Here is a 15,635-nt window from a genome sequence, read left to right as displayed (position 1 = left end):
TTTGAATATCACCGCATATAAGAATTCCCATTAGGCGAAGTGGTGTAGGGTAGGTAATAGTCGACCATAATTTTTTTACTTGTTTGCAATACGCTAATTATGTCCTAAACCAATTGTTGTACAGGGTATATAAAGTTTGTGAGGACGTATGTAACATGCAGAAACTTTGGACCGGCTAGGGCAATTTTTTGAACGTCCACTCAAATGACGAACACCGAAATTCGTATGGCAAAAAACTCAAATTTTCGTGTTGAAAATCGGATCACAATAGTAATTTAAAATAAAAAAAAATTAACTATACCAAATTTGGACCATCTCGTCCTATTTTTTGGATGCGATAGATTTTTCCGATATGCTGAATTTTGTACCACAATTTTTGAACCGCTTGGGTACACAAGGTTCCTTCAGAAACTAAGCCTTTATTTGCAAAGACTCCATAATAGGAAGTTCCAATAAAAATAGGATATAATTTTTGTTTTCGGTAGGAAAAATAAGAATTGTGTATAGGGTATTTAACCATCGGTCTAGCTCGACTATAATATTTTCACTTGTTTTCTAACATTTACGACATGTTGTAAACAAAAAATAAATACAAATTATAAGTTTTTTTATTTGAAAGAAGAGAGAGAGCACTTTTTTGTGGTATTTCTATGAAATACATAAGTTTTTACGTTTAATTTTCTTATTTTAAAATTAATTGAATCACTCTTTTTTTTTAGTTTACTATGATTAAATTGTTATTTTTGTCATATGTTTTATTAAATTTGTTGCTTATTTTAAATATTCAGTAAATAACTAAAAAGAAGTAAATTTATGGTTGTTTTCCATTTACCTTGTTTTGCACATAAAATAATTCCTTTCGACTTATATGTACAATTTTCTACTCTACACCACTTCTACGGATGTGTGCACCATGAAGGTGTTGAGATAGACCCAATATTTATTACATCGAACAATTCATAATCATATTCCGATTTGGCTTAAGCATCTTTGTCCATCTGTCAGTCTTCTTTGCTTGTGTTCAATGTTTCGATGAAACGCCTTTAAAAATCGTTGAGCCTGGACCGTTTTCTCGAGCAATCCCTATATAAAGCTTTATTTTGAAACGTTTCTATATAATTAACTATAGATGCTTTTCTCCGTATTATATTAAATTAAATACGTTTAGGTGTTAGTAAACTCTAATCTTGTAGATTGAATTCAGTCTAAAACGAACACTTTTTGTATTCTACACATTAATTGAGATAACGTATTGACTCTTTTAATTATACGGTATGTTATTTAACTAAACTGGCGACTTTCTACCACATTAAATAGAAATTTATAGAAGAAATTGCAAAGGTTTGCTTATGAATAAAGAGTTCCTGGCAGATTCTCAAGGATTTGTCTCAATTCACTTCTTTTGGGAACTTTGGCCACCAGGATATTTCTTGAACAATAGATGAGTTTTGCGCTTCAGTAAACACGAAAAAATGTCCTTAAAAATTTGCAACATTTAACGCTGTGACAAAAGAGAAAAATATGGCTAATGGAGGGAGTTTATCAGACCTGTTTGTTTATCTTAGCTTCTGAAGAAAATTTTTTTGTGTGTACTTTACAGTCCTTTATGATACGGCTACGCTATGCTTGTGAAAATAAAAGATATATGTAACGCCGGAAGTAAGTTGAGGATAATTCTTCTTGCTTTATATCAATCGATTCGGGAAGTCATTCTGATTTAACCATCTTTGTCCATCCGTCCTTTTATCTCTCTCAAGCTTGTCCATGTTTTTTATGCTCAAATTATAAATTGAAATTTTCTAGATATGACATAAGCAGACAACTTTTCATGCAACCACGAACTCTGTTGAAAATGGGCTGGATTTTTTTCCAATCCCTACCAATACAGCACCTTGTACTGTAAAAGTAGTTACATGGAAAATATTTCAGAAAACAGGTGAAGAATTTTATTATACGAGAATTGGATTGCCGGCCTCGTTCGATTATATAAGCTTTTAAAATTGTTTGAAGGGCAAATTAAATGCGCCAGGAAATGAAAACAACGCACAGATGTTTCTCAGTGTTATTGGAATATTGGCGATGAATGCATCTACATGTATATATTATAAAGTCTCTGTTTGTTTTTTTTTGGCGTTTTTGTAAAGAAAGTGATAAAAAAAGCCATTTTTTAGAGCCTAAGGTTAAATTATTTTAATTAAAATACATGCTTTTCATTTGTGGCCATAAGTTCTCTCTTAAGGTAAAATAAAGTTTTCTTAAATTTAAATTTTTGCAACTTTTCACAATTTTTGTTAGAATATTTTCATTCCTTTTTTAAGTTCGCATTAATAAAACAACAACAACAACAACAAAAAGTGAAAAAGAAAAAGAGGCATTTCAAGCTTCTTTTCTAACAACGTACACGTGCATGAAAGAAATATAAAAGAATATTTTATAGCGCAAAAACATTACTCGATGTTGTTTTAGAATAGCAATTTTGTTTTCATTTCTTTTTTCAACTCTTTTTGTTTTTTTTTTTTTGTTTCTTTAAATTTGCAATTTCATGACGAAAGAGAAATAAGTTGAAGCAAAAGAATAAAAAAAAAAAGAAAAGAAAGAAAAACGTCAAGTCATAAATTACACAAAATGTATAGAAAATATCTAAACGTAAAATTTGTTTGTAACGTATGTACATGAAAATATATAACACAATAACAACAGCAACAACAACAACAATAAACTGACCAAAACTCTAAACAAATGAATTTACTATAAGAAATAATAAATATATATAGGTAGAGGTTAGTTTAGTAAATGCACTTAACTCTCGTGTAAAACACATCCTACATTGTATAGAAAATGTTATACATATATATATATATATATATATATATATATATATATATATATGCGGTTATATTAGATATACAACAATGTAAACCTCTTGGTTGAATGTATTGCTTTCTTTCAAGCTCTGATAATTGAAGTGAGTAAATAGTTGTACGAAGCACTCCTTCTTTCAGTTATCTATTTAGGATACTAACATAAAGCGCTTGTTTGTTGTGCAATGAATGTGAAAATAATATATACCTGGCTTGGCTTGACTTGTGTGGCTTGGTTGGCTCAGAGATTTGTAAGCGAAGATATTGCTAAATAAGTGAGGCAAGCAAATTTCAGGGTTAAATGTCGGAAGTTGTGAATGAATATATTAGAGAATTTCTACACAATAACAACAACAAGTCTAGACCGTAATATCGTACTTTGCGGCCAGATAAGAAATGTAGTCAATGCTTATTACTTTATTCTTTAAAAAGCAACTTGTATAGTTTCGGGTTAACGACGGCATATACACATTATTTACAGTAAATGACGTCAGTGTTGCTTTAATTTTAATGAATTTTTCTTAAGCATCAAAGCTAGCATTTATTGATTAATGTCTCTGTCTTCAGTATTTAGCAATTTTTGAAATATTTTCTGTAAATTTGATCACTTGATGACATCACTCAGTTAGACATTAAGCGATATAATTATAGCTGCATTTACTTTTGTAAGAATAAAATTTCTTTGTTAAGTACTAACTAATAGTTCCTGTAAAGAGTCCATCAAAGGTATAATTGATTCAAATATGCACGTTATTGAGATAAAGGCAAGCTCTCGTAAAAGCGGTTTCAAGATCTCAGGTCCATGTTTGCGTTTTGTTAATTGCGGGGGAATACTGTGCGTAATATATTTTTGCGCTTCTTTTTTCAGGCCAATACCTGCTTTGAAGGCGTATAATGTCGTGGGGAAGTATTTTTCCAAATTTCTGAGCCAGTGCTGAAGCTTTCTTCTCCAATATTGAACTTGCTTAGCTTAGCTGAGAATCTACTCTAAGCTACGCTATGCTTACGCTAAGTTGAAGATTTCTTCACATTTCAGAAGACTATGCACGAAAATGTTGACCACAGTCGAAAGAGAAGAGAAAAATTATTTTCCCCAAAACAGTTAGTTTAGTTCCCTCGTTTTCGTGCCCTGCGGTAGTTGTGACGCGCTTGGTGGGCGTGATTGAATTTCAGATTTTTTCAACTAAACTTTATTTTAATACTTCTTCCATTCCAATATGCCAAATAAATAATTGTTTATTTATTCGTAGAATAATTATTTCCGGCGAGGCGGTATAGCGGCTGTGGAATCCTTTTGCCCAAAGGTCTAGATGCATCTCCTTTCGACTATTCGTGAAAGCGTTCCAGTAATACCTTCACCACTCTGTTGCATGTATCTTTCACAGTTCATTTAAAGATGGGCGAACAACTACAACATTATGAGGAAGAACAGCAACCTTTTGGAAACGGTTATAGATTTTTTGAAAACCATAGAATTGTCGCCAGATGTAATGTATTACGAGCGCATTCAATTTAACGCAATAACAATACTGTGTGCCAATCATTTCCTTTTGCTAGCATGCTCTTCTGAAACGCAGATCAAGCATTAGCACTAGCCTCCTTTGAATTTACTTGCAATGTGCTTAAGGTCCTGATGTAAGGCTCACAGATGGTTTTTATGTAAACTAATCTTAATAAGCCCTTTGATAGAATTAGCCACAAATTGTTATTCTTGGATTTACGTGGCTAGACTGTCTCTCGCACTAAATTGCTTTTCCTTCCGCTATCATTGCAGATTCTTCAAATTGCCTTTCAGTTCATCGCCATTTGACGAATATCCTATCATATTAGAAATCATTGTCTATTCATAATTTGTAAAACATATATTTATTATGCATCGTCTCGTAGCGACTTTAATAAACTACCATTCTTTAGACAGAAACGCCTGACTGCTTAGCGTCTTCTCGTATGAAAAGAAGACAATGAATGAATAGTAGCTTGAATAAAACATAATTTCACATCCATTATCGAGAGGTTGGACATAAACTCGTTTTGCCAAAAAAAAATGAAGAATTTGCATAAGCATGTCCGTCCATCTGCCCGCCTGGAATATTATATTTTATTTTCGGGACTTGATCAAGAATAATCGGAACTTCTTTAAGAATTTTAGTATGAGCAGAATTAGGTCATCCAGGTGCGCGTTAATTGGAGATGATCAAATTTATAATGTAATCGCAACAGCACATGTGTTTATTTATTATAATTTTCTTCATAGTTAACACATATTATAATTGAGGGATTTATTCCTTTAATATTAAAAACTCCTGATGTAGACTGTGGTTGAAAACAGTAAGATAGATATCGGTTTCAAATTTAGTGAAAACATCGAAGATTTTGGGCGAATGTTGGTGTGGAAAATATGTCTACGGTACAGCATAAACTGAGACGAGCGTTGTTCGCAAAGGCAAAAGATCGCTCAAAACTAGGAAAAACTCGTCTATAAAAATTTCAATCAAGTTTTTCGTGGCTGATTCTACAATATTTGTGAAAAATTAACAAATTGGCCATGCCCACTTTACATTATCGAGAGTATCGAAATTTCCTTTTTTTACACTTATTTTTTTTTAAATAAAATATACCCTTTTATACCCAACACATGTAGGAGTTCAGGTCAAAGGCGATTATAGTTTTCTTATTTCGTGCTTTCGTGCTTTTCTCTCGTTAAAATCGAATACAAGATAATGACTTAATTTACAGCGAATAGTAAGCAATGTTCATCATGCATTAAAATGTGAAATAATTGAAGAACTGTAGTAAGTAGTTTTAATCATGTATTGAATTGTGAAGTAAATGAAAAAGACGAAAGGAATGATTGACTGCAAGGTATTTTCGGATATGTTTCCAATTGTAGATGTACTGTTTAATTATAATCCCTTCGGCATTACATGAAATGCAACTTGATGCTTGATATGATGTATGCAACTGTTAAAAAGATATCTAGTTAGGTTGCTTTCTCTTTTTTGTTTATTACTTATAAGTTGCTGCACATAATGAGAATATTGAAGATTTTTGGTTATTTGTATAGCGTAAGGAAGCGTAAAGAAATTTTATTTAATTAAATGAAAGTAATGCTTTCACTCTTCACTTCCCCTTTTAATAATGATTTCTGACACAAAAGATTCATTCAGATGTGTTCATAACACACTATAATTATTAACTGTCAATAAACAATAATAAGCTTAGAAAATTATTGCACCTGAACAATAAACTAAATTAATTAAAATGATGCAATCATCTTAATGACGATTATGACTGTCATAATAATTTTGATGTTAAATTACATATACATGCGCATGCACACATATTATTATAGGTGTCTTTCATAATAATTCTAAGTAAAATTATAATTTCATGTAAAAACAGTTATATATATATATACATATGTTTAGAAAATATCCATTTCTCATGACGCATTGCACTGATTGGTTTGTTTTGCTAGACTTCAGCAAAAGCCTGCTTTCATGAAAAGATAACAACAGAGTCAACTAAATGCTCTATTGCTCTGCATTCGGAATTGCTTACTTTCAATAACAGCTGAAAGTAACATATTTATATGTGTTTTTAATTGCATTTTTATATATAGTAAGGCAATTCATTACCGTTTTTCGTATATATGGCTGTAGCTGCATGCAAAAACAAAGTAATAATAATAATAATAATAGCACTTAAGGTTTATTTATTTTTGCAATGATAGCAATGACTTGATTATACAAAGATGTTATCTAGAAAGATTGACGGTATTCTAAGCAATTGTTATAGCACACTCGGTAACCAACTATGTGAATTTCTTTAAATATTTGCAGTCGATGCTCGCTATTTGAACCCTATTTATATATGCAATGTTTATGTGTATATGCATGAATACATAATAGATGAGGGAAACTATTCATTCATTCTTTTCCTCCCTTTCAATGACTACGGAGTCGCGTAACTTTAGCAAAACTAACGCTATCAACTCATATTTACTATCATAAAGTGACAATTGGAAAAAAACAAGTAGAAACACTATTAAGTACCATACATCAATCTACAACCATTTATACGGTGACTTTTCAAAGTAAAATGTTATATGGGTAGTGGACAAAAAGTTGGTCAGTTAGCTTTTATCCTTGAGCCCAAAACGTCAGGGTATCGAATTTCATCGCAATATCTCATAAATTGCGGCCTCTAGGTTGAAAGCAGAAAGACAAGCAAGACATACAGACAGACGGACGGACAAACTTAAATCGGTTTAGAAAATGATTCCGTCGCGATCGGTGTAATCGGTGTAATCGGTAGATCTATCTTGAGTTCTTCGTGGTGTTGCATACTTCCTCACGAAATGCATTATACATGGTTTAGGATATAAAACCATAAAAAAGTTATTCGTCTAGAAAGGTTTCGAATAGTTTCAAGGAAATGTGAACGAGGCTAAGTCGTTCGATGTTGTGCTTCATTTGTAGTACAATAGTAATTTTAGCCACGTAGTCAAAGAAGTGCGCCCATTAAGTCGACATTCCCCTCTGGATTAAATCATCAATGCAATAATACACACTTTAATTGCGATTGATTTATGGTCTTAGCTACAGTGGCATGGAATCAACACCTCTCTCTACTACCTACCTCTCACTCCTCACTTGGTCTTGAACATCACCGTGTTGTACATGTGGGGATGATCCTCTAAGTGAAAAAAATTTGAAAGGGAAACAAATGCGCTTCCCTTACTAATGGACTGAAAGTAGCCCTCTTAAAACTAACTGTAAATGCTTATTATGTTTGAGGGCACCAAAATGCTTAATTGCCCTAAGGCGTATAGCAACAACTAAAATTTTCGAAAAGATCGAATACCAGTAAAGCTATTTTCCCCTGAGGTCAATCCCTCACATAGTAGCTGTCGGTATGTCAGTTTTAAGATTTATTATTTTTTTCTAAGCCAGCTACAAAAGATTATTATTCCTTAACTTATTATTATTACTATTGCTTAACTTTTATGAATGATATAGTTAAGGTATCGGTTTCAAATAGCAATGCTTAGACCTATACTTGAGTATGCCTCTGTGTGGTCTCTTTCATATATGTGCTATGTGGATTCAATTGAATCTGTTCAAAAGCAATTCTTGCTGTTTGCCCTTAGGAATTTGGGTTGGGACCCGATTGCCCCTCTTCCACCCTATGAAAATAGGTTGCTTCTGTTATCCTTACCGTCACTGGATTTCCTTCGTAATCAAATTAGTAAATGGTACAATTGACTCGCCCACATTACTTCGTGAGATAGGCTTTAATGTCCCTAACCGCTTCTCTAGACACTTTATCTTGATAAAGCTTAGTCAATGCAAATATAATTACGAACTGATTAACCCGCTCAGAGTTGTTTGCAAGAACCTAAATGACGTCTAACACTTAATCTCATTAACGGACTCTTTAAAGTCCATTAAAGCAACATTGCTTAATACGCGCGATTTACCTATGTCGTACTTGAACTAACTTTTAACCTTAAAATGTTATTATGAGTCGAAAGTTAATTGTAGTTAACTATTATCGGTTGCCAAGCTTATGCATGTTTGCGATAGTTTAGGGGTTCACTTGCAATTTGGTCCTGTACCGATTGTGGTTGTGACTCTACGCTAGTTGTGTACATCCTTTTTTTCTTTTTTTTTTTCCTTCTTATTTGTTTTATTGCACTTATACTAAGTTTTAATATTAATTAATTTAAGATTTACTTTAAGAGTCAATTGAACTCGACTGCCAATTTGTTTTAGCTGAGTTTCTTGTATAAGTGGAATAAATAAATAAATAAAGTCTAATGCGCACACTAGTTTCTCTTTTCCGATTCTCTAGGTTCTGATCTTTTTGTCACCTTTACCGGTGCCCTTATGGGCCTTTATTGTGTGGTTGGTATACAAAAAACAAATTAATATATCTTTGTGTCGAATATCTCATGTAGCAATACAAAAAACCAAAAAAATTTCTTAACGACGTCAGTACGAAAACCGGGATCATTTTTATTTCTAACTCCTCTGTGGCTCTTATAGATGTTGGCAGAAAATTTGCTATAGATCGTAAACTATTGAAGAGTACGTCGTGGACGTCTTTGCCGCTCTTTTTTTGCCGGTTCCTTCAATTTTTTAACTAATGCAGAGCGCACTGATCATCTTCATATTAAAGCTAAATATTTGTCATATAATATCCATTGAAATTATGGACGTCCTTGAACACGATGTGCATTCTTAATATTGTCATACTTGAAAAACTTTCTTGTACTCCCAAAATAATCAGTTGTAGCAACGAAACGTAATTTTACAACTTTGTGTAGGAGTAAGTTTTAGTTCATGGAATATAAGACAGCTTAAGCTTTAGCCTTTACTGTAAGCAGCCTTAATTATAGCAAGTTTCTCTCTTTGGATCTTTACTTTTACAAGTCGTATAGCAAACCTAGTATAACTTCATCTCTCGTTGTTGTTAATCGAGAAGCTTGCCTGCTAGCTACTAATTATTTACGTCACCACTACTTCTCGGTTGCTTAGGTAAATTGTAAAGAATTGTGAACTCTTTTGCATTTCAAACTTCCCCATTGCTTAGGCCTTTAGGCGAATTCCAAGCAATAGAATATTATCATGCTATTAAGTAAACTTTGATGTCTTGTTATGCTATATACATATATTTACTAACTTAACAAGATTGATTATAACATTTGTGGCTGACAGTCGTAATAAATTTGTAAACTTCATTATAAACAACTTTAACTGCTGACCACTCAACCAAATTAGTTTTAATTTTAAATACAATAACAATAAAATTGTCACAAAAAACATTAAATTCAAAAATATATCTATCACATGACTCGTAAGTAACGTTAAGTAAAGAAGAAAAATTCTAAAAAACCCCATTAGATATAATTTCCGTCAAATTGCTCGCATTTAACTGTTGCCTATGAAAACAATGCAAAGAAAATTGAAAACTAATAACACATTAGTAACAACCAGTCATAACAATCACAACAAATAGGTGCGATTAACTTAACCATTATGTAATTTTAGAGCTTGTTCTTACTCACTTGCTTGCTTGCTTGCTTACGGTAGCCCTTTGATTGAGCGGAAATTTACTTTAATTCTCATAGGCATTAAAATATTTCCAGTTTTCGATCGAAAGGAAAATTTTTTTCAAAAAGAAATTTAATATTGAAATCTGAGAGAAACAGTAATGAAAAGAGTTACTATCCCATGACTTTATATCATGCAATGATACAAATATATCAGATATAAAGATAAAGCAAAAATGTGCCTAACAATAAAATGGTTTGTTGCACATATTGTTTGTAATTCCCCAAAACTAGGAGAGAACGCATGCACGTATCAATTCCGGAGGCTGCTTTGTAGCCTCAGGTATTAGATGCTGATTAAGATTTTGGAGAAATGGAAATACCAGCTGAGTTTGCTTGCCTCCCGACCCTCTCTGGTGGAGTTCCTGCAAGATGGTGATAATTCTTAAGGGGAGGAAGAGAAAAAAGAAAAGCAGAGAATAGTTCGTTTAGTTTAAGTATGAGCTTAGAAACTTGAGGGCTGAGGTCCCCAAGTGTACCAAAGTAGTAAAGTTTACAGAATACGCTACCGCGAACCATATACTTATCGTTTTCAATTTGTATTGCTAGCAAAGTAATAAACTAGTGCAAGCCGTGCCCAGATTTCTTGTTTCTTTAAGGGCACGTGACGTAAAGAACGGTAATATGCCGCCGCGGTTATTTTAGAATTTTTTTTTGCTTACAAACCGGATGGAATATTATTGGAACGCGGGGCTGTTTTAAAATCAATTATACTGAAATTTTGCTTAGAAGCTCTTCCCTTGCTGCTCATACGCGAAGGAAGAGGAGCCGCTTGTCTTCTTCTTTTCATTACGGATCGTCCATTAAATAAAGACTTCGACAAATATTATTTAAGAGTTACTCATACGCACTACCATTTTATTAGGATATTTTCACTAGAGGTCAAGCTATAAATGTCAATTACATAATACTCATACGCCCCGTTTAATGGTGTTTTCTTTCAATGCAATGACTTTTTATTTGTTTTAGACTTCGTATAAGGGTTTGCTGCTGATAGGCATCCAATATTCGTTTTAAGTTGAATACAATATTTTCCCGCTCTCATTTTTCATTTATGACGATGTTATTGTTTTTTTTTTTTTGCTTTTTCTTGCCTTAATACTTTTTTAATGCAGTTGGCCATAAACAATAAGTTCATATATAATTTATTATTATATGTGTGGTCGTTGAAAAACATGTAAAAGTTAAATATGTCGCTGTTCCGGTAGAGGTCAAGGTTTTAAAGAAACTCATAAAACTCTTAGTAAAGACTTCACCATTAAGGTGCATATAAAGAAATCGCGTATTGTTTTACCTACAATCCAGAGAAATATTTATATGCTTACCTTAAAATGCACACATTTTTATATATCTTATATGAAAAACAAAATTTCAATGTTAAATTTTAAATTCGTTGAATTATCTGGAATTAGAGTTTGCTATCACAAAAAAAAGTTTAAACAGTTAATCCATTCGTGTAAAATCATTTACTATCGAACATAACAATTTAATTTGTTTAAGCTACTAAAAAGTATTAACATTAAAGCTTAAATTTGATGTCCATAAGCCCAACGTGTATGGCCGGCCATATAACAACATATGTAGCCTATTATGTTATATCAATTTGATTACTACGTTGTGTGCGAAATTGCAATAATATCTCATGTATTTTGTTTTTATTTTTATTTTTAATTTTTTTCTTGTTACCTATTGACGTGTAAAATAAATAAAATAAAGCAGCATTTTATGATTATTGTTACGGTTGTCTGTTTTAATTTGTTTTATTTTTCACTGTGTTTTCAATATTTACAGAGTGATAAAAACATAATTATAGAAGAATGGATAGACGTTAACGTTTGGTAGGTGTACAAGGTTAGTTATACTGTTTCTCTAACTGAAAAAAAAAAAAATAGAAAGGCGTCCAGATGAGGATTAAAACATTCATCTCGTCATCTACGGTTTAATCTCCATGTCTTTACATCGATAAAAATTCCAAATCTTATATCAAAAATAATAGGCATATATTTTCGTATGCTTTGTAGGGCGTGGCTTTAAGGCCTAGTAATTTTGTTGAAATTTATAAAAAAAAATTATACTTTGTTTTCATTTGTAAAAAGAAATCTGCAAAAAAAAAAAATATAAAAACACCAAACGGTCTTTGCGTGTTGTATTCCATTTAAACAAACAATTGATAATTTTTAAAAGCTAATCTGCTTCACACACAAAAAAGATATAAATTACATATCATTAAAACTCTCTACAAATAATTGATACAGAGTGCATTAACTCCACATATCCTAAGAGACAAACTATTGCATTATCTAGCCACATAATCATTAATTTTTGAAAGTACTTTTGCTTTTTTGAATATGTATTGCGAGAAACAATAGTAATTAGTCCAAGTAAATTTTTTTTTTTTATATCCCTTTCAGAAAGAGCTCAAATTAAGCTATTTTCCGTTCGATTTTATTAATTTTGTTAAAAGTCGAACCAAAGATTTTCTATTATTCCCTGGCTAAGAATATTTTTAACAATAAATTTTTGGAAACCCGTCAATTTGAATGTCAAAATTTTGTGAAGCACCACAGTCACAAAAATGAGGATAGCAAAATGAAATTTACTACAAACATTTCTTAATCGATTAAAATTACGAACTTAAAAAATAAGAGGTGATCTGTTCACAAACACGTCCACAATGCAGAGGAAACTAAAAAGACCTGAAAAATCACCGACAAAATTTTTTACATTTTCTTCTATAACTTTCAATTTCAGCAAGATATTTTCGAAAACCAGGTACGGATGTGTTTATTAAGATTAGGCTTCTTTATATTCAGTCCAAAAATGTGCTTTAGAATAAATAGGAAAAAAGTAGCAGGCAAATTGGAGTTAAAATGGCGAGGAATACCTTTTGATAATAATATCCTTTATGTACATAAATAAAATTCATTTTTAATAAAAAAAAAATTAATAAATAAATGTTACTAAGGCAATTCGAGCCGTGGTCTTATTTGTCCCAATACCATCTCAGACGTTGACCGAAATTTTCACGTTAAGTAACAATAAAAGTGAGAATACTTGAAAATGGTAAACGCATCCAAAATGAAATCACGCATTTTGATAGGAGGTCCAAAAAAACAATTATTTCATTTCTTTACCATTTTAAATGTTCGTTATACTTGGTATAGGTTAATTGAATTTCTCTGCACATCTACACTAATAAATATATAACCAGATTTACTTATTATTATTTGATATGAAGATACTCGTATTATTATTATTTAATTCTCTCTTAAAACTCTATTCTTGTAACAATAAGCCAAGTTCAAGTTGACTTGGGTGAGTTTTCCAAGTCAAAAGTTGAACTTGTGCTATTACGTGTGACCCTATTGGCTGTCTATTCTGATTGCTTAATAAAATTAGCTCTTGAGCAATTCTAATCAATATTTGAGAAACATTTTCTATCTTCCCCGTACTACCTGCAGTATAAACTTACTGCGCACTTTTGGAATAATCTGCCGGCAGGGGCCTGGTATGAACATACTGCGCGCTTTTGGAATAATCTACCAGCAGGAGTCTTTCACATCGACTTACGATCCTTCCTGAGCAGTATCGTGCCTGTGCATATATGTTATGGTTATGGTATCAGACGAACAAATCTATATAGCTGAAACTTAATACAGTTAACTTAAATGCCTAATCGCTATTCCGGTCGAATTTCCACGATAAAACACTACAAAATAAGCTTTGTTGCCATATATAAACGCTTATTTTTTATAACATCGTTTACACGGGAGAGAGTTCAAAGATGGTATCATCCAATACAAATTTTCCATATTCATTTAATATGCCAGTTATTGCCGGTAAAATTGAAGATGGGAATATTTTTCCCCAAATGATTCTTCAAATGTGAACTCGTTCTACAAATAGTCTGAGGGAATTTTCTTCGCTCAAGTTCGTCTTTGGGCCAACACATGCAGACGTATCAAGATCCAAAAAAATTTCTGCTATATTATAGAAAATAGTCCGAGCCAATCCATTTTCAATGGCGTTCACCCTTGGTCCAAGACATGCCAGCGTAAACAGATCTAACAAAATTTCACGCAAATTGTAGGAAACATGGACAGATATAATAAAGCCAAATGGGCAGACGCCTCTCAATCGAATTAGAAAATAATTCCAATTAAATAAAAAATGCATCCATTTCGAGTGTTTCTGGTTATTAAGATATATCCGCATACGTTCAATATATACACCACCACTCAAGTAATGCAGGGTATAAAGATAAGGAGAAATGGTTCATTCCGAAACGATTCCTTCTAAACTTAACTCTCAAGTCTTTTCGTACGCAGATCTTTTCATTTCGTATATTCAGAAAGACATTTTGGAGTTACCTTGATCAGAGCTTCTGCCTGCAGTACTGTCCAAAGCGTCAACAATTATTGGTGTTTTCGCTTTTGTCGATCAGAGAGAGATTTTAAGCCTTGCATATCGATTCCTCGGTCCGTAATAATTTCAAGAACTCGAAATAGTTGGATAGAAAGTTTTTTGTACGCTACGGATGGAATTAGAAAATACGGCAATGCAATGCACCTACAGCCATGCTCATAATAGTTAAAAACCACAGAAGTAACTCAACATTTTGCCACATATAGCGGATACAAATATGAAAAATTTAGGCAAACAAATATGAAATCTTTAGACGAACCTTTTCAAAGGCTGCTTATAAAATTGCTTCGAAAATAATCAAAGAACTCGGCATTAAATATTGGCTCCTAGCGGAATATGCTTAATAATTTTGGTTTTCTATACCATTCCCGTTGTCTAAGCTTACATATGGTGGGTGAGAAAACTTACTTAGCAGATATTTGTTATTTCCCTAATGTATGCGAAAAAATGTGAAAAAAGAAAAAGAGACATATACCTCAGAGTCCCAATATTTTGCCGGTCTCTAAGATTTTCTTGATTGATCTAATAACTCATTTGAGTCAATATTCTATTTTCCAGCGGGGTTTTTGTTTTGCGATTGAAATTTTTATGGTAAAATTGTATATAAGCAGGGCATTGGAACTTTGCACAGATCAATTTTAAGAATAGACGTGGTCTATTCACGATCACCTCTAGAAAAACTGATTTTAAGTTGTAGCAGCCTTTGAATTAAAAATTTGTTAGAAACTCTCGGCATAGGCTCATAAGTTCCGATTGAATCGATCGAAGAATTGTGAATGTATCGTAGTCCCATAGCCATCTAGAAATTTATTATTCCCTTTTTCTTTAATTTCGATTTATTCACTACAGCGCTAGCTGTTTCGAGTTCAAATTAATTTTTTAATTTAAGTGTTATATAAATATATTTTTATAAAACTTACCTAATTTTTCTACCATCTTAAAATCGATTTAATTTTTTTTTTTTTATTTTGAATTAAAACTAAAATACTTTTAAAATTCGCACAAAATATTATTTTCCGTTTTCGGGAAATTTTCTTTCACTTTTGTTTTTTGTTTATTAATATTTATATTCGGTTATTGATTGTTTTGTACTGTTTTGCTTTTAATAAAAGACAAATTTAAATATTCGAGTTTTTTTCTGTTTTTCGCTTTAGTTTCCTTTTTTTATTATTATTGTAAATTTTTTTTTTTAATTATTTATTTATACTAGTGTTAAAATATTTAATATATTC

At 32.0% G+C, this 15,635-nt stretch overlaps 1 protein-coding gene across 1 annotated transcript in view; it reads right to left on the bottom strand.

Moving 5' to 3' along the window:
- LOC119638722 (aquaporin-like) overlaps positions 1 to 15,417 on the bottom strand; it is a 35,392-nt gene extending 19,975 nt beyond the window's left edge. The window contains exon 1 of the mRNA XM_038035675.1: positions 15,324 to 15,417. Within this exon, the coding sequence (XP_037891603.1) occupies positions 15,324 to 15,339 (16 nt within the window). The 5' untranslated portion in view covers positions 15,340 to 15,417. The remainder of the gene's footprint in view (positions 1 to 15,323) is intronic.
- Between the last annotated feature and the right edge of the window lie 218 nt (positions 15,418 to 15,635).

The sequence above is a fragment of the Glossina fuscipes genome, unplaced genomic scaffold (assembly GCF_014805625.2).
Source record: "Glossina fuscipes isolate IAEA_lab_2018 unplaced genomic scaffold, Yale_Gfus_2 109, whole genome shotgun sequence".
NCBI lineage: Eukaryota > Metazoa > Arthropoda > Insecta > Diptera > Glossinidae > Glossina > Glossina fuscipes.
Note: the sequence above shows the minus strand (reverse complement) of the source record. Positions and strands in the feature narration are given on the sequence as shown.